The sequence below is a fragment of the Manis javanica genome, chromosome 10 (genome assembly GCF_040802235.1).
Source record: "Manis javanica isolate MJ-LG chromosome 10, MJ_LKY, whole genome shotgun sequence".
NCBI classification, from domain to species: Eukaryota; Metazoa; Chordata; class Mammalia; order Pholidota; family Manidae; genus Manis; species Manis javanica.
The window spans coordinates 4,416,081-4,439,558 of NC_133165.1; the positions used below are offsets into that span (position 1 = coordinate 4,416,081).

The 23,478-nt window shown below is 48.8% G+C and overlaps 1 protein-coding gene across 22 annotated transcripts in view; it reads left to right on the forward strand.

The window, feature by feature from the left end:
• Positions 1 to 4,063: 4,063 nt before the first annotated feature.
• Positions 4,064 to 23,478, forward strand: part of RBFOX1 (RNA binding fox-1 homolog 1) — a 1,840,194-nt gene continuing 1,820,779 nt past the window's right edge. For 10 of the 22 annotated variants that reach the window (XR_012121954.1, XR_012121955.1, XM_073214698.1 and 7 more), the window contains exon 1: positions 4,069 to 4,380. Coding sequence is in view for 20 of the 22 variants with exons in the window: in XM_073214698.1 (XP_073070799.1) it covers positions 4,171 to 4,380 (210 nt within the window). In the remaining 2 variants the exon portion in view is untranslated. Of the gene's footprint in view, positions 4,381 to 23,478 lie in introns of all 22 variants that reach the window. The other 12 variants (XM_073214707.1, XM_073214694.1, XM_073214693.1 and 9 more) reach the window with 6 other exon arrangements.

Consider the following 23,478-nt stretch of genomic DNA (forward strand, 5'->3'; position numbering starts at 1 on the left):
ATAGTGCAGACAAGCACAAATCCTGACTTCAGCTCGGTACACTGGGAGTCACTGACACTGCGGTTCACGGCTGACATTGGGAGTCATGGCTGATAGCCAGTGGACAGCCTGTAGGTTGCGTGTATGTGGCACCAGGAGTTACATGGTTTGGAGGGCAGTTTCCTGGAGAAGTTATGGGTTTGAAGGGGTCAGTACCCCCGTTGGGATTTCTTTTTGGAGAGGAAGAAGCAATACTTTGGGACAAGGGTTGGGTCTGGTGTTGTGGGGGGCCGGTCCCCACATAGCTTGTGTGGGTGGGAGCCTAAGGAGAGTTCTTGCCTCATCCTGACGGAGCCCTGGCCCTCAGCTAACAGCCTGAGGCAGGCATTAGCAGGAAGAGGGTGGTCCTAACTGCTGGTTTGCCCTTATGTCTCCCAAATGGCCAAAAGTTGGCAAGAGGGATTTCAGCAGGGAAGTTGTAGGGTTCCTGCCCCTCATGCTCTAATTCACGACCAGCTTAAGATGTCCGGCTCAGAGCTTCTTCCGGCCAACCTGGCCCCAGTGGGGGACATGGCTGTCCCTCCAGCCCTTGCCTCTGATTCCCTGACTTTAGCTGTCAGCCTCATCCTTATTTGGTCTCTTTCCTTCACCACCATTTGGTCTTCTCCACCATTGCATTTGGAAGCCTCAAGACCATCTAACTTAAGGGCCAGACTCGATTTCCCCATAAGAAAAGCACATGAGATAATGATATTTAAAAATAGATATACTTTTTTTTGAACCTTTATTATGTGTGAGGCTAAGGGCTTTATATGCACAATTTTCTTCAATTCCCAAAATAATCCCACAAGGTACTGTTATACCCACTTTACAGATGAGGAAACTGAAGTCTGCAAAGGTCAGTTTCTCTGTCTGAAGTTATGTGAATAAGAGTGAAGCCAGAACCCCAACGAAGCTCTGTGCCTGAAACCCTCTAAGCTCCACTGTGGAAGGGCAAGAATCTGGACAACTTTGAGACCTGCCATCACCACCCTGAAGTCCTCCTGATGCCACCCTGTTTACCTTTGTCTGGCTGGAGCTGGCCTGGCCATGGCAGGGTTGGGCTCTATAGCAAATGTTGTTGGTACTCAGGAATTAAGAGCCCCCAGGGAGTAGCTCTCAGTTGAGGTGGGGACCCTTGGTGAGTGAATATTCCTAGTTGGGTAACTCTGGGGTGCACCGTCAGACTCCCTCGCAGTCGGGTCAGCTCTTGGTGTCCACAGTGGTAACCTGGCTGTGACAAACCCTTTATAGCTGCCTTCCCTCCTCCATCCTGTATCCCCCACCTACCACCAGAATTTCCTGGAATCACCTCCAAAAGAAACTACTTGCCTTTGAATCCTTGTGTTGGGTTCTGCTTTCAGGGGGACTCAGGCTCCCTTTGGGATCAGTGGCTTCTTCTCTGCGGGCGTGTGGGTGAGGATGGCAGTCCTAAGGCCCCACCAGGGCAGAGGCGGGTCTTCCTTCAAACAGTCCGTGACCTCTTTCACAGCTTCCATCACTTCAGCTTGTTGCTTTATTACTTATTTACTCTATACGCGAGGTGACCTCCTAAGGAAATTATAGCCGTGTTCCCACGCAGGAGCAAAAGGGCTTACCTTTGTTCTGGCCTTTCCCTACCTTGACAGGTGGATCTAGTCAAGCTGCTGGGAAGTTGAGGAGTAGTCCCTGGGGGATCTAGTCCCACAGGCTCGGTCAACTTGTGTCCTTTCTTTCCATGCCAGGCCCTATGCCCTTCTGACTGTCTCTAATTTTCCTGCCTAGTTTCAGATGCTACAGAATATGGGATTGACACTATGACCTAGGGCCAGGATGGGGGTGTTGGGGCCAGAATTCTGAATTATAGTTTCTTCCTAGAGCTTTCAGACTTTTGTGGTTAAAAGCATAGTTTCTAAGTTGGACACTCTGGGTTTGAATCTCAGCTCTCACCCAGTGGGCCCACTGTGAGACAGTGAAGCTAAACCCATTGATCATTTGATCTACATAAGCCCTACTCTGACTGGTGGATCCCAGTGATGGTCTGGGTCTTCTAGAATTAGTGTAAATTCAGAGCTGTGTCCAGTGATCCTGGAGATGTCTGATTTCCCCCCTTTTCCCCAGTGCAGTTACTCTGGTAAAAGGCTGTAGATACTTTTGGGGAAGCTGGGAGAAAGATGAATAGTATACGTTTTTGGCAGTGTATTGAGGTCGTTCCTCAAGGGAACCTGGTCTCCCTGGATCTACAACCTGGCTCAAGTCTGGGAATTGATTGAGGGAGGGGTCATGACTTCCGCTTTTATGATTCAAGTTAGACTTTTTCCCCCTTGACCTAGAACTCTTCTGCTTATACAGATCAAGTAAAAATTCAATAGACTTCCCATCTGTTTCACTTGTAGGAACACCACAGTCAAGTAGCCAATGCCATAGGTCTGTGCAAGGCAGACTTCCCTGAGTTCTGCTCTGACCCTGCTGTCTGCTGTGGTAACCACACCCACCATGCCTTTAGCAGCTGAGTGCCACCACTTGATCTGATGACCCCCTTGCATTTATGTTTCCCAATTCAGCAACAGCAGTTCTCCCTATAGTGTGCCTTGGGTACATTGCTTATCCTCTTTATTTCTCAGTCTCCCCCTCTGTACAGCAGGGATAATAACAGGGTCGTTGTGAAGTTTAGATGAATTAATATGTAGAAAGTAATAGAAGAGAGTCTCAAAGCCCCCCTGTTGTTACTAGGCTTATTGTGCTGGGAAGGGATGAAGGAGAGAGGAAGGGACTGAGGCAAGAAGAGGAAAATGTAGGATGCAGAGAACCCTGGGTGGGAGCAGATCCGCTTATTCATGCAACAAATGTTTCTTGAGCACCTACTATGTGCCTCCCACCATGATAGCTTTTAAGATTAAAATCATGAAAAAGGCAGAGGTAGCGACTGCCTGCAGGAGCTTCATGGGGAAAAAATTAAACAAACAATTGCTATATGGATTCAGTGCTTGAGTAGGGAAGTGTAAGGAACAGAGGAGCCTGGAGCTCACTCAGACTGCCCTGGCCGCTGGGCATAACACTTACACGTGCAGAAAATACCTCTTGGTTCAACTTACCACGCAGGCCAGGAAGCCCTACGTTGATGATAAGGGTCTCCTGGAGGCACACTCAGAGTTATTAACCTATCACTCCGAAGTATTTCTCAGTCTCCTCCCTTTGTCCGTGAGCACTGCTGCTCTGCTGAGCCCCTGCGGTAGTCCTGCATCTGGCCTGGCCCTGCATGCCGGGTTCCCAGCAGCCTTCCCTCTCACGCACCGCGCTGCCCTGGCCCGCCCTGCTGCAGCCCCATCGGCTTCTCACTCCCAGCTCTGGCCTTTTGCATATGCTATATCCCTCCGTTTCCCTGAACACCTTTCACGTGGCTAAGAACTACTCATCTCCATTCCGGGCTCACTTCCTCTGCCCGTCTCTCAGCCCTGGACCTGCTGAGGCTCTTCTGTTCCAGGCTCCCAGGCCCCAGCACTCGTCCTTTGCAGCCCTTCGCCTTGTTGACACTGTCAAGCAATCAACACCTTCCTGACCAGGCGCTTGGCTTTATCTTGGCAGAGATGATGCCTGCCACTGTCACCATTGTAAGTCCCTGCTGCATTGCCATGCCTGACCCATAGTGATGCTAATAAATATCCTTGATGGCTAAGTATGGCTTTGAACGATGGCGCCTTTGCCTTAAGCATGTCATCCTCCAGGACAAATGCTCCATGTGTTCTGAGCAACGTCAGTTTTCCAGCCACCCCCAAGTCATTCAAGAAGCAGAATAGTACCAAAGACCAGCAAGTCCATCCTCGAAGGGCGTTGGAGTAGTGGACGTCTGTCTGTCCCTTCTCTCCTCCTTTCCTTGGGCAGGGAGAACATGGGGTGAGACCTGGGGGCAGGGCTTTGGCGAAGCGGGCCTGGCCCGGGGCAGGTGAGACCCGCTCAGGCCTCTTCCACGCGAGCCCGCTGTATGCGAGAGTGGCCAGCAGGGGGCGGCAGAGAGACAGGAGTGGTCCGCGGAGAGGAGCCCAGCTCGAGCTGAGCCGCGCGAACCCACCGAGCCCGCGCTCAGAAGCCTGATCTCCCACCGACAGGCCGCCGGATTCGGGAGGCTGCTGGGTCCGTCCTCTTCCTCAAGTGCAGACAGAGCCCCCTGGAGCCATGGCCAGCCCTTCCTGCAGCCCCGAGGACGCGGGCAGGCTCAGAGGCAGGGATGGCCGGCAGAGGCGGGAGGAGGAGGATGCCCCTCCGGAGGAGAAGAGGTTGAAGCTGGGGCTGGAGGGAGGAAGCGCAGCGAAGGAGGAAGGAGAAGACGCGCCACGTCTGAGCAGGGACGAGACCGGCACCCAGACAGGTGGCGAGGGCAGAGGTGTAAGTGAGCGGGGGCGCAGGAGGGACGGGCTGGGGGCTGCGCAGGGAGGCCCCCCGAGGCTGTCAGGTCCGAGCTGGTAACTGGGCAGCAACTCCTGAGGGCGGGCGCCGTGTGACAGCTTGTGGGGACCTCCTGCGAAACTAGGCGCTCGTTGTCGGTGGCAACCCCCTTTCGTTTATGGAGCGTCGACTTGCCGATCCACCCACCCCCCGACGCCGTCGCTGGCTGGGAGACCCGTGGGCTCTGCGTTGGCCAAAAAGGAGTGAGAGGGGCGCTCTGTGTCCTGGGGGCCCCCCAGGAGGGGAAGGAGGTGGGGGTGGCTGTGAGCAGTGCTCTTCTGGGCGCCTCTCTGGGACTTTGCCGGCTGTGTGCCTCACCTGGTAAGGGGCTTGGATGGGAAGTACCCAGACACAGGCTCTGCCAATCCCTGCCTCTCAGCACGTGGGCTCACCAGGCCCCTCACCTGCCCCGCATCTTCCTGCCATTGCTGGCCATTCTGGTTGGGCAGTGAGAGTTGAGAGAGAAGGCAGGTGGCTTCCATCCCTGAAGTCACTCTCCTCTCCCCATGCCTTCAGAGAAGGACAGTGAGGCAAAGTTTTGTGCATCCCCTCCAGTGCCACCCTGCTCTGGTCCCTGCAGGCTGGGGCTATGCGTGAGGGTGATTTGCTGCATATGTGCACGGGTATGTGAGTCCCTAGGGATGTGTGGGATGGAGCTCAGTGGATAACTTGACCCCCACTTTCTGCTTTCTTTACTGAATCTTTCAGTTGTGACCTGGCTGACCTTACATTTGGGGAGTACATGTGTCTGGAGGACAGTTAAGGGCTGACCGAGCAGCTGTCCCCGTGGCCAGGGCTGCCACCTTGAGTGTTTTTAATGGATTATGAGGTTGACTTTTTTGTTTCTTCCAAACGTTTTTCTTCTCGACCATTTGCTTGGCTGAGCTTGTCTTAAACATTTCATTAGCGGCTAGTGAGCCCCAGAAGAGAGAGTTCCCCTTTCTCCCACCAAATGACGTAGGCAGTAGCAGCCTGCGTCCTGTTCGCTAGGCTGCATCAAAGCCCAGCTGACCTGGCATGGGGCTGCTCCCAGGCACTGATTCAGGGTCCTCACCTCCCTGTGGCTGTCATTGTATTCAGACTGTGGACACCTGGACACCAGCACCAGGTGAATTTCTCTCTGAGATGCCAGGAGAACAATACTATTTCTGGAAGGTTTTACTGGGGCACATCATGGAGAGAGTGAGAGGGATGTGTCGCAGTGTGGAGAGAGGAGAGGTCCTGGGTGTGGAACACAGTTATGGAGGCAGTACAATGCTGTGAACTTTTCCATTAGGAGCCCCTCCCTTCCCCTATACCTCCCTCATTTACATGGAACTTTGCCAAAGACCAGGATACCAGCCTGGAATGAAGTGACCAAGTGCAGTGGGGGGTGCTTAGGAGTGTTGGTTTGGAGCCAGACTACTTGGGTTCAAATGCTGGCTCTGGCCTTCCTTAGCTGGGTAACCCGGAGCAAGTTACCTAACCTCTCTGAGCCTTAGCATCCTCGTTGGTGAAATGGATATGTCAACAGTCCCTGTTTCATGGGGTTATTAGCCCTGGGACTAAGTAAATGTTATCCATAGAAAGCACTTAGCACTGGCACATAGTATGTGCTCAGAAAGTGTGATTGAGCACTGAAATCCACTCCATGAATCTTGCTTGCTGCCATGTTTGGGTGCTGGGGGTCCATCACAAGAGACAAGGGTCTTAGGCCAGAATCTGCATGTTAAATACTTTCTGGAGGTTCATGGAATTATAGGCAGATGATGAAATTTTTAAAAGGTAGAAATCCCGTTGAACTTTTTGGCTCACAGAGGGTAAAGGGGAATCCTTCAATTTGAAGGATTATGTCATTACTGGACAGAAACTGTCCTTGTTTCCTGAATCTGGATCTGATTCTCTCCTTTTGGGGCACCTGGATCTTCTGGGGGCAGTGGCCTCTTATAATGATGGCATCTCACTTTTCAAATTTAGAGGTTGGCCAAAGCCGATGTTGCCGAGAATGCCTGTAAGATAGATTGCTCCTCCTCTGTAGTTTCTATAGGAATATTCTCTTTAAAGAATCCAGGAAGCGGTTTCAGGTTGATGCCAGGAGCAGCAGCTGTTTCTTTGAGGAGAGTGCATTTCTTCACTCACAGACCGTGTCCGAATGGATCAAGAACAGAACGCTTTTTCATGCGATTTTGTCTGTGTAGACCATTAGCATGGCTGAAATGTCAAAAGCATCCTTGCTCTTCAATAGCAGATTATTTTTAGGTGCAGATCATTTTGGACTTTTCTCTATAGAAGCTGCGTGGGCATCACCTGTCCAGACACTATTAAAGGATAAAATACCCTTTCCCATCCCTGGGTCCAGCACTCTGGGTGGTGGAGATTTACATGTGACTGGCTGTCCAGAGTGGCTTCTGGGCTTGGCTCTTGTCTTTGAGGAGGGGTTCCTTCTTCTGGTGGTGCTGGGGGATGCTTTTGGGAGGTAAGCTGGAGCCCAGGAGCCTGCTGGAGGTGCCGTGCAAGGAGGGTGTGTGCTCAGTGAGGGCTAGTGCCCCACCTGGGAACGGGAACCTCACAGACTCCTTATGCCCCTCCAGGACCAGCGCTGCTGATAAAGTATGGAAGAACTGGTCATCCCAGAGCTTTTACTGGCGCCTTTTGGAGCTACGCCAGGGTGCATGTGGCCCACAGCTCTTCCTGGGCAGAGAGAAGGGTCTCTCCTATGTAACTGGTTGTCCAATTCAGCTGTTCAGCTTTTCCCCAACACCAGGCAACTCAGCGTAGATTTCTGGGTTGTGCTGAGCAGAACTGAGCATATAAGGGTAATAACTCATCCAGATCCCTGAAATCGCCCAATGGGTTCTCCACTCACAAGTCCCTGGGGTTGGTACTAGAGTGCGGAGGCGATCATCAGCATAGGGCTCCCTGTAGAGGGGAGTCCAGACGACAGGTCTGTCCCTTCTCACTGGTGACTGTCTGTATCTGTATGTCTCGGCTTTGGCTCTGTTGACATTTGGGGCCAGATCACTCTCCGCCGTGGGGGCTGCCGGGTGTGCTGCAGGATGAATAGTGGCATCCCTGGCCTCCACCCACTGGATGCCTGCAGCACTGTCTCCCCATCCCCAGGTGACAACCAGAAATGTCCCTAGATATGTAGACACTGCTAAATGTCTGAGACGGAGGGAGGAGCAGGTGGAATTACCTCAGCTGAGAGCCACTGGTCTACACTTGCCAAAATGACCGAGTGTGTGTGGGTGTTGAGTTCGGGTCCCTGCCATACCATTTAGGAGCTATGTGGCCTTGGGAAGTTTATACAACCTCCAAGGGCCTCAGTTTCCTCATCTATAGAATATAGATAATGAGACACAATCTCAGTGGGAGGTTTTGTGGGCATTCAATAAAATCACAAGGTAATAAATGGAAAAGGTTTGGCATAGTGTTTATACACAGAAAAACAACAAAACAAATGGTCAGTTCTGGTGTTAATTATTTGGGTGAATCAGACTCCATCTTCCATCTTCTTTTATATTGGCAGAGTGCAAGGTGGGTTATCATCCACCTAAACCTCAGATTGGATTCAGGTAGCATCTTAGCTCTCTGCATGGAACTCACTTGTTTCCTCCAATTTCCCTCTTGGTTCTCCGGGTTCAGGGTTCCAGGAGGCAGGGGTGTGGGCGGGCAGAGCAGGCAGGTTCACCCCCACGCTGGAGAACTGAAAGGCTGGCTTGTGGAGACAGGGTGGTTGGACCAACATCTGGGTTTCTGGATTCCCGTTTGAGCGCAGCTGGACTCCGCAGGGCTGAAACTCCCTCTGCTGAGATATAGATATTTCCCTGGCAACGCTCTCTCAAGCTGACATGAAGACATGGCCACCCACTGGAGTGCAGCGTGTCTGCCTCGCCTCTCCTGTAATTTGTGAGACAAGCTTCTGAGGAATGCAGTGCATAAGTGGGAAACGGTAGGAAGTTCCCTCATCATCTAAGGGCTGAAAGTGGGATGCAGGTTGGCTGACGGTCCTCCGAGGAGGAAGAAGGCATGGAGGGCACTCCTTTCAGCTGCAAGAGAGGGGAACAGGCCACATACTGGGAGGTTCAGACCCCTGTGGGGGAGGGGGTGGGTGCCTATGTGCCTCTAGTAGTTTTGGAGTATGAGCTGTGTTACCCTTGGCTTTAATCACTGTGGAACTATTTAAACCCCGTGCTGGTAAACTGGAGCTTGATTTGGGCTTCTTAGCTGGAAAGACCTGGACTTTGGGCAATGTTCCCCTAATTCTTTTAATTTCAGTGCGATGGTCACTGTCTCTTTGTGCCCTCTGAGCATGACTTGGAGTTCAAGAAGGAGGAAGACCAGTGTAGGAGCCAGGCCTGGGGTCCCTGCCAGGGATGATGGTGGCGGCAGTTGAGTTGTGGACCTCGTAGAGAAAAGCTTATGAGACACCTTCCGAAGGACTTAAGGATCCACTAGGTATTGAGAATGAGAAAGAAGCAGGATCAAGCTGACCTCGAGAGTGGCAGGGAAGACCATGAATTTGATTTTGGACTCTGCCTGAGGTTGCTCTCAAACCCAGGTGACAATGTCTAACAGGACAGACAGGTTTGGGGCTGGAAATTCAGACTTGAGCGTTGTTGATATATGTTCAGGCCATGGACCACCTGAAATTGACTGGGGAGAGAGGGGCGTGGCAGGAGGGAAATCTTAATAGTGAGAGTGGAAGAATCCAAGACCGGGGTCAGAGGAGCGGCAGGCAGAGGACGTGTGCGTGGGTGGGTGGGGGGTGCGGGGAAGAAGGAGGAGGGTCAGCTGTGCTGAAGAGAGCCCACTGGGTTCAATAGACCATTTTTGGCTTTTTTGGCTTGTTGGCTGTTGCTTGAATTTTAACGGGAGCCAGTTGGGTGGGAGGTACGGAGATCACCCTAAGTCTGGGCACTCCAGCATCCCACAAGGCGTGTACGGTGAGACACAGGATGTTCACGGTCCTGATTCTCTTGTAAAACTGTAGTTTGTGTTCATGACTCAAGAGCCTCTGTCCGCCCTGCATCACTTGGCTGTCACTTTTCCACATTATCTTGGAAACAGACCCAGCTTTAGTGGAGAGCCCTGCCCCGGCTGGGTTCTTTGGCACAAGATGGTGCCACTGGGAGACCCTCACCTCTCTGCACTGAGGGCCTTTCTCATTCTTTCTTCAAGTATTTGAGCAGCTCCTGGGTGCCAGGTGCAGGATGAGGAGCTAGTCCACAAGATGGGTTAGTCCCTGTTCTCTTTGGAGCAGACAGGCTCGGGTTCACGGGCCAAAGCCAGCCCTATGCCTGTGTTTGTAAATAAAGTTTTATTGGCACACAGCCACACCCATTCATATACATATATTGTCTGTGGCTGCTTTCTGGCTATAATGGGAGAGTTGAGTAGTTGAAACAGAGACTGTATGGCCTGCAAAGCTCAAAATATTTGCCCTGAGAGTCTCAGGTTAAGGGCCTTTATACCACCCACCCCCACCACCCCCACCACGTCCCAAGGCTGCCTTGGGAATGCACGCAGCTCTGGGATGGGGTTGCAGCAAGTGCTTTACTGGTGGGACTCCAGAGGAGTCCTTGTGGGTCCTTGGTGACAGGGGCAGGACTGGGGTTCTGAGTGGGCTGTCCTCAGCTCTGTGGCCAGGCACTAGGCTGGCGGCATCCAATTTTTGGATAGGGGAAAGAAAAGAGAGAGGGAATGGTGACTGGTTGGTCCCTTCCTAAGCATCTCCCTAAGATGGGTCCCTAGCTAGTGTTGGGATCCCAGTTTGCACAACAGCCAAAATCTGGTGAGGTCAGGCTTCTCAGTGCTTTGACTCTGGGTACAGAGCCTCCAACTCACCAGGAAGAGAGAGAGAAGAACGATGGTTTTTGCAAGCACGTGAACTTGGGTTATTGAAATTAACATTCCCCCCAAAGTTTTATAATGTCTGGGCATGCATATTTAAGTGTCTGCCTCAAAAGCTCTCACTAATAAGCAGATGGTTCACTTAATTTCATTTTTTTTGTTCTCCAAGCAACACACAGCTTTCTGACAGTCCTCCTTGCAGGCGACTGCACGTAGAGGTGACAGGACCATCAGTACAGACCCCTGAGAGCTGCTGAGCATCGTGTGTTGGGGGCTGTTCCACGGAGGAGTTGGCCTTTGCCTTCTCCACGTCCCCCACAGGAAGGTGTCAGGCTGCTCATAGTGCACAGGGCTCCTGCCTTTGCTTCTCTAGAGTCCAGCTGCGTCTGACTCCTGGACCTACCAGTGAGGGAGCGCAGGTCCCAGGTGGGTGGGGAGGATAGGAGGGTACCTTGTAAAAGCTGCTGGGGAGGAGGCTCCAAAGGGCTAGTAGAGGCAAACGGGAACAGGGGAGAGCTGATGCACAGAGCAAGGACCTTGAAGGCATGCAGGAGAAAGCGGGATTTTCAAAAACAGAGAGAAAAGCAGACACCTTTGGCATGCTCCAGGTGTGGCTGGGCTTTATGAACTTTGCTTGTCTTCCTTCTCTCTGGCTTTGCTGTGTTTCAGGTCATAGAAACAGGCTCGAAGGGGCTCTGTGCCACTCTGGGCTCTGATGGTCTTTGGGGAACCGCAGGAACAGCCCCACTGGTTTCCTTGGCTCTTTGCCCCCTCCCGTCCAATCCCTCTGCCCCTGACTGTACAGACCTGTCTTGCCTCTCAGACCTCTGCCCTGGAGAAGCTTGGACATGGCTTGAATCTTTGCTCTGGGGTTTTGTGTCGATTGTTTCTAGATAAGGGAGATGTTGTGATTTGGAAATCTATTGGCTTAAATTGGAATGTGTATTTGCCTGAGAGGGAAGATGTACTGCTCTCTTCATATTTCTTTTTGATTCGATGTTCTATGTTGTCCTCATGGAGTTGTAAGCCCTGGCCTCTAGGAATCGGACCGGGTGAAAGAGTGTATGTGGTCTGAGTCTAATTTCTGGGCTTTTGTTCTACTTACTAGAACTACAAATTATTATTTACTTACTGTAAACAATTTAAACAACACCACTATATAAAAAACAAAACCCCAAATGCCTCCTTTATCTGGCTTTCTTCAATCTTGCTTCTCAGGAGTAACACTGGGAAGGGTTGAGATATATTCTGTTACACCTTTCACTATGTGTTTGCAAGCACGTGTATTGGCACAGTTTAATTTTAATCTTTTAAAAATAAAGATGGGATAATGTTATATTTGTTGTTTGGAAAAGCCGCTTTTTTTACTCGGTGGTGTATTCTTGACATCGTCTCATGTGGACCTGGGCTCCATCTTCCCCGTAGGGCAGTTATTCTGCTGTGTGGATGCACTGTTTTATTTAGCCAGTCCTAGATGGGTAGGTCTCTGGATGGTTTCTGTTTTGTCCCTTTTGCAAACGGTGTTGCGATGACTGTTCCAGCACATATCACCTGATGCTCCACACCTGTGTTTCTGGGTGATGCTCTTAGGAGCAGGGTATCCAGGGCCAAGTTTGATCTGTGCGGAATTTGCTTCCTTCCCACCCTAGCTCCTCAAGGCTCCAGCTGGTACCAATCTATCTGTGGGGGTTGAACCTAAAAGGCATCAGTCAGAAGGGCACTGCCCATGTCACCTTCCCCTAGATCAGCCCATACCTTGGTGCCACTCCCAGCGGGAACTCCAGCTTCCAGCCCTGGCAGGTGGCCTCACCTGGATGGAAAGTTCACTTTCCCAAACTTCCTTGGTGATGTTAACTGTGACTCCCAAGCATTTGCCTCCTTTGGGCCCTGCCACTTCCGGCTTGTGTGCTCTTGAGCATGCTGTCCCAGCTCTCTGGCCTTAGTTTCCTCAAAGGTAAAGTGGGAATAATATAGTAATCATGGCTGCCTCCTGGGCCTTTGGGAGGATGCAGTGACATAACTCCCACTTGCACATACTTGGCTCGTGGGCATGAGCAAGTGCTGAGCAGGTCATTGCTGAGTTTTCAGCCTGCTAGACTGTGGCTTTACCAGAGGCTATGTCTTGAGTGTTGAGGCCAGTACCAGGCCCTTCGAAGCTGCTCAGTAAATGCTTAGTGAGTGAGGGAACGGCAGGGATGGAGATTGGGGTAGCGGCAGTGGGAGCAGATGAAAGGAAATGGGGCTTCCTAGAAGGTCTCCACGAAGAACTGCTAGCTTAGAGCCCCCTACCCTTTGCTTGTATTTGCCAAGGCCCACCAGGTGCTGCTGTGTCTTCCAGGACAGAGCCCAGAAGCCGGGCCTGAGCAGGTATTGGCCAGTGCTGTGCTCTATCAGGGCACCTCCAATCCCAGCGTGGACCTGGACGACACATGGCCCCAAGGAGACAAGGACTCTGCTTGTTTTGAGCCTAGAGACAGAGGACAGGGAAGTGTGGCAGGGTAGGGGTCCTCATTTTGACCCTTGCTTTTTCCTTCACTTTGGATAACGCAAAGCATATGGGTTTGTATGCATATGTGTGTGTATATGTGTATGTGTTTTGTTTTTGTGTGCATGAGTTTTTCCGAATCCTAGGTTGTGTTAATGCAGGACTAGTATTGCATAAACACAGGAGTTCCAGTTAAATTCAATTTAAAATTAACACATTTTTTAGTGTAAGTATATCCCAATGCAACAATATTTAGGATATACAACCACTAAAAATCAGTTGTTGTTCATCTAATAGTCAAGTTTAACCAGTGTCCTGTCCTTTTCCTTGCTGGCAACCCTATGTAGGACTTATCAGTATGTGCTGGTGAATCTGCACACAAGGGACTGTCTGTAGGCACCAGGACAGGGATGGATTGGGAAGACCCTTCTGGGCTGCTGTAGGGGCCCCGAGGCTGAGTATGCTGCAGCCCTCAGGCCTGGCCAGTCCTCCCTGGCACCCGACTCCTCTTGCCACCTCCATTGGTTTCCCTCCCTTCTCTCTCCAAACACAAGAGCTGCCCCACCCACCCTCGTTTGGGGCACAGCCACCCAGCCAGACAAGATGCAAACAGCACACAGATGGCTGCAAAGCTTTCTCCAGCTTCCTCTGCAAGGGGGGTGCAGATGAAACGGAAGCCTGCTTCCTCACCGCCTCCCCCTTCCAGAAAGCCCAGCCAGCAGCCTCCATGTTGCTGCTTTAGACTCTCCTCCCTCCTGGAGATAAATCACCCTGTGTTTTGCCAAACAGATAAAGCCCTTCATTTCCACCATAAACTTGTTCACACGCGCGGGCTGATTGACCCACCAGTGTGCCTGATTCATCGGTTCTGTCTGTTTGGCGGGCGAAAGGGCTCTTCTCAGGCGCTGGCGAAGAGCTGCTTAATTTCCATCTGAAAGAATCTCAGTAGAGACCAACTATAGCTTTGAAAGAAAGCTGCTGCTTCTCTTTTTGCAGGTTTCTGTTGTGGTTCTTGATATTTGATCACTACTTAAATCATCCTGGGCCCTGCCCTGGGTTTCACAAGCCCAAGGGTGCACTGTGTTCCGCGACTGGGGGGCTGTCAAGAAGCGCATTGAACTTGGCTTCTGAGTCCATAGCAGCTCTTCGTGGGTAATACCACCAAGGAGACTTGTCCTGTGTTAGATGAAGGTGTGGTTTATTTACTGAACTTGTTATAGACAGGGTCTCAGTTTCCTTGTAATACCTTTGTGAGGCTGGTGGTAGGATTATCTGCATGTTCGCTTGCTCTCGCTAGTCTCTTTCAAGCTCCTATACTGTGCTGCGCTCTTTTCTGCCACAGGGCCTTTGCACATCCTCTCTCTGCCAGGCAAACTCTTTTCCTTCCCGCTTCACCTGGTTGACATCTCATCTGCCAGCCTCATCCCCACTGCCCCAGGGAAGCCTGGCCACAGTGACTCAACTATAGCTACCTATTTCTTTGGGCCTGATTCTTTGATGAATATCTGCCCCCTTCTATACTGTGATCACCATGAGGGCAGAGGTGCTTGCTCTTGATTCTCACTGTGTCCCTGGTGTTTACATATGCCTAGGTAGAATTTAGCTGATGGAAGAAACGTACCCATTTTACAGATGAGGAAACGGGGGCTCAGGAAAACTATATAATTTGCCCGGTGTTATGCAGTCACTCAGAGGTGGGGCCGGATTTGAACCACCTCGTTGGTCTCTGGGCATACACTATTAGCCACTTCACTTTGGTAGCCCTACAATAGCAGAAGTGAGAGAGAACACATAGAGCTTGTGTAACCAGAATCCCAGGAGTCCTCTAGAAGATGGTGTCAGGAATGTACCTGCCCACGAGCCTTCTTGCTGTATCGCATAAAGCACCCTGTCTTTCTGACTAGCCCTTAGCAAAGGCCTTTATAATAACTGAAGCACAGTTATTAGTGTGGGAGGACGGATGTTTATAATGAAAAGATAAAAAAGAGTCTATATCGTATTTAGCTGTGTCTGCCATGGCCCCTTAATCTCCAGCTTCAGTTATGTAAAATCCACACTGACTCTCTTGATAGCTGTTCAGCTTCTTTTCCTCCTCAAGTTTGCTTGGACTTGATCCCATAACTGAGGCCTGTTTCCCACCCCACTCTTCTACCCAGGTTGAGTTGGATTTTGTGAACAACTCTTCCAGCCTTTGGTAAAGGTCAGATCGAAGGAAAGCCTTGAAAAGAGGACCTGTGAAGAAAGGTGGAGACGCGTGATGGGCAGGCAGTCACGAGGGTCGATCCAAAGGCTGGAATAAGGGCCGGCCTGGAGGACTGGAGGGGGCTCAGAGCCGGGGGCTGAGGGTCGGGCCCAGACGAAGAAAGGGGCCGAGCCTACCAGGGCGAACTGCAAGTATTTGATGAACCCCCCTCCTTCTCATGGTTGGAGAGGACTTGATGAGGCTGCATTACCTGATGGAGCGATTACAGAATTCCTTGGTGGAACTTGCCTGGAATGGCAGCATTGTGACATAGCCAGGTTATTGATTATTGATTGCCCAGCTGTCATTGGCTCCACAACCTTGCTGTAATTTGTACACACTATTAATGCAAGGTTTTTACTTTCCTAGTCAATGAAAGAGGTGTAGTGACCAAGGCTGGGCACTATCTAAGGTGACGGGTATTCCCTGGGCAAGGTCCCTCACCTGCCCACCTGTAGGTGGAGAGAATGCCTTTGATTTTTCAGAGGGCCTTGAGTAAATGGCAACCAATGCCTCTCAAGTCCCTCCCTCTCTCTGTTCATCCATCTACCCTCCTATCCACTCATCTACCCACCTGTCTATCCATCCATCCATCTGCTTGTTCATTTATTTAGCAAAGACTCATTAATTACCTAATAGATTCTGGGAAGGCACCTCTAGTGGTAGTGAACATAGTTCTGAAATCTGACTACCTGGGCTCAAATTGAGTCTCACCACCTCCTAGTTTTTGCCTTGGGCAAGTTGTTATGTAACTTCTCTGTGGCTCAGTTTTCTCACCTGACAATTGGCTATTAATAGCTCCTACTATTGCATTTACATTGAGGACTAAATAAGATGTCACATTTAAAGTGCATCATCCACCCTCAACAGATACTAGGTTTTACCATTTATTATTAACCTTTGTAGGTGTTGCAGCTAATATGGTGAGCATAGGGAAGCATGTATTTGAATGAGCTGTGACAAACAGGCTGATAACTTCTGCAGGAGGGGAAGGCTAGGCAGTTCTGGGCAGCCCTGACACAATCTTGGAGGCTCAGGGAGATGTTCTCTGAGGGATTGCTGTCAGCTGAGACATGTGGGGTAGGCAGCAGTTGGCATCTCACCTGGAAATCCCAGATGGGGTGTGGCCAAGTCACCAGGGCCCTGTAGGGTTGGGTCTTGGTCCCTACTGGCAGAGTTAAGTGGCTCAGCCCTTCTGTCTCTTTGGGTGGAAGTGCACCAGATCTGGGAGTGGCTAGGTTGCAGCGGGGGCTGACAATGAAAGTGGCTCTCACTCCCTGGTGGCAGCTGGCAAGCGTCAGTCTCCTTATCTGGGGAGTGGGGTTAGGAATATCAGTCCTGCTTCTCTCCCAGGACAGTTAGGAGGATAAGATTAGATGGCAAGTGAGGGCCCTTTGAAATGAAAATATGGTATTTGAATGCCAAGTGTTCTGTGACTGTGATGTTTTCTATCCTGTGAAATCATCGCTGACCCTGAAACTGTCTACAAAAAAATGCCTGGAGTTAACCCTTTCTCCATGTCTCCTCAGAGAATCTTGTTGCTAGTTTATGCTCACAGAAAACTAAGGCAAGTGCAGAAACAGGAGCGGGGCCCAGTTCTCCTGACTCCCTGGCTGTTAGAGTCTCACACAGGGAACCACTTCAGTTTCTTTCTACAGGGTTGCTCTTTCAGAGACTGTTACAAGCTGCAAGAACTGGGGCAGTTTGTTTAACATCTCTGGACCCCAGTGATCTTGGAAAATAGGACACATTGTGCTAAAACTTGTAGAAAACTCATAGGAGGACCCCCGCCTGGCCCCTGTGGGAGGCAGGGTGGCCAGCAGGGTAGGATTCAAGTTCCTGAGGTACCTGGCTCTGAAAGTGACAAAGTCCACAGTCATTCCCACACATGCTGCGCTGGCAGGGTCACTCTAAGTTTTGGGGACCATGCATGGAGGATGTTAATATGGTAGCTGCATTTATGGACTTATTGTAGTGCCTTTTTTGGTGTTTCCATATTTCCCGAGCCATGGGCGCATCAGAATCACTTGCAGGAGGGTGTTTATTAAATATACCAATTCCTGGCACTTGCTTCCAGAAATTTTGATGCTTAGAGGCTCAACGGGAACCTGTTTACAGAAGCTCCCAGGTGAGTCTCATGTAGCTGGCCTGGCCTGGCTTAGGGACCTCATTTGGAAACCAGTCCTTGGTGCCGCTTTGGCTCTTCTCCTCCATCGTGCATTATCCTCACTTCTGCTCAAGTCTGTTTCTTCTCCCTGCACTGTGAGCTCCGTGGTGTCAGGTTCATCTCTCTCAAGGTTTGCATCAGCGAACCAAGGTGTCCACAGGTCTTTGATTCCAACAGCATTGCTTGCTGAATGGGGTCAGGTTCTAGGCTGTGTGTGTGTGATGTAAATCTTTGTTAAAAGAACCTTTCTGTCCTCCATTTGCATTTGATGTGAGTCAGTGTCATTAACTCTACTGGAAGACAGTGCTGCTTAAACAGAGGCCTTGCCCTGAGATGGAGTGAGGTTTCAGATGGGCAGAGCTGCTGAAAGCTCTCCTTAACTGCTTGAACTCAAGTTTGCACTTCCATTTAACACCACCTGTGAAGTGGGTTCTGTCAGATCTTGTGTGTAATGTATGTGAGTAACTGGGATTGGGTTTGGGGAAGGAGTCATTTCATCTACTGGACAAAAAGCCATGCGATGTTGAAGCTGGAGGAACAGGCATCATTATCTGTTTCCACCATGTATTAGGGGGAACCTAACATCCAAGTGAAGGACCTCCTTTTTGTCCTCAACCGTGGTCAAATCATTTCTGAATTCCTCATACACTTGATCAGTGCCATGGTTGGCACTGATTGGGTAATACTCCAGCTGCTGCTTGTGCTGGGCAGGAAAAGAAACTACAGAGCCACCTTCCTTGAGGGTCCTTTGTTTTGAATCAGGGCTTCCTAGAATGTTGGCTTTAAGGACCAGAGAATCATCTGAGATGCTTTTGGACATGCAGACTCCAATGGCCCATCCTTTAGAATCAGAATCTCTGGGGCTGGAACAGCAAAACGAACCGATAACTCAGGAAGTTTGTGGTCAGGTAGGGAGAGAAGATGAGTGTATGAGTAAGTGAAATACAAGGTAAATTAAAAAAAACAAACCATGATTATTTTTCATGCATTATGTGTTCAAAAAGAAATTTAAGGAGTAAGGAAAAGTACAAAAAAGAAAGAAAAATCACCTCAAATCTTACCACCTTAAGAAATAAACCTCTTTCATATCAAGTGGACATCATCCCAGACTAAGCCGGTGTACAGATAGCGGATGGCTAGAAAGATGGGCAGATAATTCTGATCAGATAAAATGGGATTTAAAAAAAAGGACTAAGTTTAATGTTGCCCGAATTAAACTGAAGAAACGAATTTGAGGTGGGAGGGGCTGGAGATGACCGTAGGGTCCTAGCTGACGGGTAAGGCAAAGCAAAAAGGGTCATGAGGTCATGAAGAGCAGGCACGGAAGGGAGAAGGGATGGAGAGGCAGAAGACAGGAGAACGTCGCTAGTGTGGAGATTTTAGACGTTGAGACCAGACGGCGTTACAGTGATGATCAAGATCAAAGCAATGAGCAAAGCTGCCGAGCCCACCGTCTGGGGCTGGGACGCATAGACGCTCCCTGTGAATGTCTGCGCATTGGTGGTGAGAACCGTGAGCATCCCGGCCCTGCCAGCTCTTCCCTAAGGACTTCGCTCTCTTCCTGGGGCTTTTCCACGCCTGGCCCAGAGCAGTGGTCCCCAAATGGGGTTCCTTGTACCATGATAGTTCTGTATAAAATGTTCCTGGGTCAAGCATGAAATGAAAAAAAAAAATACCTGGGAAAATGTTTTGGGAATGTGCACATTGGGGAAAGAGTATTCTTTATCCCTTTTTTGGTACTGTTCTTTGTTTTGAAATTATGCCTATTAAATTTTATTTTGTATTTTCAGATTTTTTTTTTCTTTTGTGAAATGCTGTCAGATAGAAATTTCTAAAGCTCTTATTCAGTTCTCTTCTTGGCAATGCGAGGGTTGTACCTCTTTCCTCCATTTCAGTGGGGGTGGGCAGGCGATGTGACTAGTACTGGCCAATGGGCGGGGGCAGGAGTACAGTGGGTCACTTCTAGGCCAGGGCATTTCATTTCTAGTGCCTGGCCTTCCAGAGTGTTGTGTTCCCCTTTATTGCCCTCACAGGCGATAGAACCTCCATCAGCCTGAGCCCTAGAGTAAGTTCAGCGTGGAAACAGCCCCTTCCACTCCCTGCTCCTTGACACGCCGTGCCCATGTAGCACAAGTGAGAAAAACAGTTCCTGCGGTTCCAAGACAATGAGCCTTAGGGGTTGTTTGTTACTGCAGCCAAACCGAATCCAGCTTGACTGATTATGGTGTTTTTATTTTCTGATGAAATTGATAGTTTAAAAAAGCCCTTTCTTCCTGCCCCCTGCCCCCTGCCAAAGGCGACCTTATGTTAGTTCCTAAAATTAAAAAGATGTTTCACTGGTTTATGAAATAGAAGAATCTGGGAATCAGCAGCTTAGAGAACCACAGTGCATGATATCTATGAGGCCAGGTTATATCCCTTTGAAGAAGCTTAGTCAAGACTTGGAGTATTTCAGTCTTTCCTATTCCTTTCCAGGGACTCTTGAAGAGAGTTAATAAAACGTTCTGGTTTAAATGGTGCATGCAGCCACAAACCACCTCGACTTAGTTCCAGAGGTAGAATTTCTTTTTGCTACAGAATAAGCTTCGTGTTGTGATATTTCAACCCTTCAGGGGTATTCTGTGCTAATTACGTTAAAACACAGCCAGTGCTTCTGCTTCATTGTCCCCCAAATTAAACACCTCAATCATGCAAACACACCCAGTTGGATTTAGTGTGACTGATTCCTAACTGCCACTAAAGACATAATTAGATTATATATTTTTCCCAGTTCAACTAAAAGAAAATTGACAATAAAAATGCTGATCAATATGTGCAGCTCAGGAAGTACAGCCTGCTTTGAGATGCAGAAGTGTTTGTTTTTAAAATCTATATTCTTGAGTAAAGAAAAAAAAAATCCATCTCTCTTTCCTAGAGGTAAAAGACTGAGAGCCGGGCTTAGCATCCGCTTGACGGTTGGAGTCCGAATTGAACAAGTCGGTGTCTCCCTGTAATGAAGGGTGCGTTTCTGCTTTTCAGGGTACTGCAGAGCAGGGGGTGAAGCTTGCTCTCTGCCCTGGGTGGTGTCTGCGCCTCTGGGTGTGTGTGCGTCTGTGGGTGGGTGTCTGCAGGTAAATGACATGTGTGCCTCTGTGGGTGTGTGCAGAATTCCTCTGAAATTTAAGGGCCTTGAGCTCAGTGGATGCCATTTTAAGGAAAAAAAAAAAACACTCAAAAGTAAGCCAAAAATCCCAGCTCTAAAGGCATTGGGTTTGTGGGCAGGTCTGGACTTCCTTTTTGGGATTTTACCTGCCTCCAAATGACATTTCTGCTGCCTATTAAATGATCAGAATCAAAGGGTTAAAATCGATTGCAGCATAAAAGAGTAAATAGCGTATGAGTCTGTTTACATTAGGGTTTTTCGACCGAGACATGGTTGACATTTGAGGTTGGATGTTTCTGTTGGGGGTCGCCCTGTGCACCGAGGATGTTCAGCAGCTTTCCTGACCTCTACCCTCTAGCTGCCAGTAACATATGTGTCCCCATATGTGTCAACTAAAAATGTCTCCAGATGTTGCCAAATGGTCCCTGGGGGACACAGTTATCCCAGTTGAGAACCACTACCTAACGTAAAGCGCAAACTCAGGTGAGACAAGTTGAGCAGTTGGCAGTGAGGGGTGAATAGTGACTGAAGCGGGTATAGGAGGTTCTGTAATGTTTCTCGAGCTGGGTGTTGGTTGTATGAGTCTGTTCAGTTCGTAGGAAATTTATTGAGTCAGCCTCTTGTGTGTGCACATTGCTTGAATTATAGGTTATGATTCAGTAAAGCATTTAAAAAATCAGTCACAAGACGAATGATTTGCAGAATCAAATGATTGGCACAAAGGCTGATCACCTTAATTTGAACTGCTGTTAGACGAACACAAGGGACCACCAATGTGTGCACACATGATGGGGTTTGCCAGTCACGTGGAGGGATGAAGCGTCTTCCCGGGGGCAGGAGCAGTGACACAGTGAAATGCCGAAGCATGGAGCCTTCTAAATGGATTTACTAAAATCATGCACATGGCTCCCAGCACACACCTGTGTCCATATAAACATCAAGTCTGTAACGAGGGCCATACATAGGGTTTGAGCTGAGATGGAGAAATAATGGTGAGACTGAGGAATCTGGCCACAGTGTCTTGGAGATACCCACAGTTTCTGACTGTACTTCAGAATTCCCAGTTGCCACTTGTCTCCTGTTCATTTGATAAACATGTACAGAACCACTGTGTTCAAGTGCCTAGAACTTGCCAAGAGAGGAGGATAAAAAAAATGACTGAGCCATGGGATCCATCAGAAGTGACTCTACCTTAACACAAATGAGATAAGATCCCCAGGACGTGCTGGGCAAGTGCCTTGATCTATCTCTTCCTGTGCCTGTATAGAATGAAGGACATTTTTTTTCATTACACATGAGAATTCATTGTGCTTCATAGATACAAATGTAATTTGTGTTAACTCTACGGTGTAACTTTGTTTATCTTCTTGGCCTTTTTTTCTTTTTTCTGGAGAGAGATTTGTTTCTTTGCAAATACCCTCTAGAAGATGTTGAATTGGGAATGTACTTAGAAGCAATAAAAAGTGCAGGAAAGTCAGGCCTTATGCAGGAGGTTCTAAAAGTCAGTGGGCAAAACAAAAAATCCAATACAGTCAACATTACTCTTGAAAATCCCCTCCATCTTTCATAAAGTATAGAGGTCAGACCTACCACGCTCACCAGGTCCAAAGCAGCACATCTTCCTCTTGATTTAGAACAGAGGGTGGTTTCTTTGAGTAGCTGATGAAGTCACTGAAGGGCCACATTTGATGAATAATTGTGTCTTCATCCCCAGAATCAGTCACCAAAGCGAGAAGTTCTCACTACAAAAGGCAAATAGCAATGCACTCCTGTCATGAAGTCTATTTCCAACCTCCGTTTCTCTGTCTCTTTCCCTCTCTTTGTTCTTGCCAAGTACCAATACTTCATTTTTCACAGATTAAACGAGTCTATAGTTATGAGTGGAATTTCTGGGTCATATAGTAATTCTATATTTTATTGTTTGAAAACTGCCAGGCTGTTTTCCAAAGTGGTGCAGCCTCTGACATTCCCCTCAGCAATGTGTGAGGGTTCCAGCTGCTCCACATGTTCACCAGTGCTTGCTGTTGTCTGTCTTTTTGATTGTAGCCATCCTAGTGGGTGAAATGGTATATCATTGTGGTTTTGCTTTGCATTTCTCCAATGGCAAATGGTGCTGAGCCATTTTTAATGTACTTATTGGTCTTTGCATATCTTTCTTGGAAATATACCTATTCAGAAATGAAGACAGGTCCACACAAAAACTTACACATGAATGTTTATAATAGCATCATTCATAATAGACACAAGGTGGAAATAACCCAAATGCCCATCAACACTTGAACAGATAAAATGTGGTGGTATAGCCACACAGTGGAATACTATTTGGCCACAAAAAGTAGTGAAGTTCTGATACCTGCTGTAACATGAATATGCCATGAAAACATGCTGAGTTAAAGAAGGCAGACACAAAAATGTCACATGTTATATGATTTCACTAATAGAAAGTCCAGAGTAGGAAAATCTATAGAGATAGAAAGTAGATTAGTGGTTTCCTAGGCCTGGGGTGTGGGGATAGGGGTAGGGAATGATAGATAAAGGGTATGGGATTTTTTTGAGGTGATGAGCTATTTTAAAATTTATTCTTGTGATGGTTTTACATACCTGTGGATATATTAAAAATGAAATGTAAAAAAATGAAAAATAAAATACTTTGCAATTCTATTGATCACTGGTTGGGCTTTATAAATATAGATTCTTGGGCCCTACCTCCAATGATTCTGACTCAGTAGGTCTTGGGTAGGGCTTAGGTATCCCCAAAATATCTTGCCGTTCAGCCTGATTTGGGGCCCATGGTGTCCATAGGGAATCCTTTGTCCTCTGAGATGTAGAGGTCAGGGGGATGGCCGCTTATCTTTATGGAGAGCTTGCCATGTTCCAGGCGCTGAATACCTTCACTCTACAATCCCCTCTTAATCTCACAGTAACTTCCCGATGAGGTGGATAATATGACTTCTGCTCTAGAGATGACGAATTGAGGTTTTAGAGAATTTTAAGTAGTTTGTTCAAAATCCCAGTAGGAAGCCGTGGAGCTGGGACATGCACCAGAGGCATCTGCACAGGAGCCAAGACTCTCAAGCCTACAAACTCCATGCGCTGTGGATGTCTGAACCCCTACCTAAGATTTGTACTGGGACTGGGGTGGGGGCCTCAATATCTCGGAGCCACCCAGC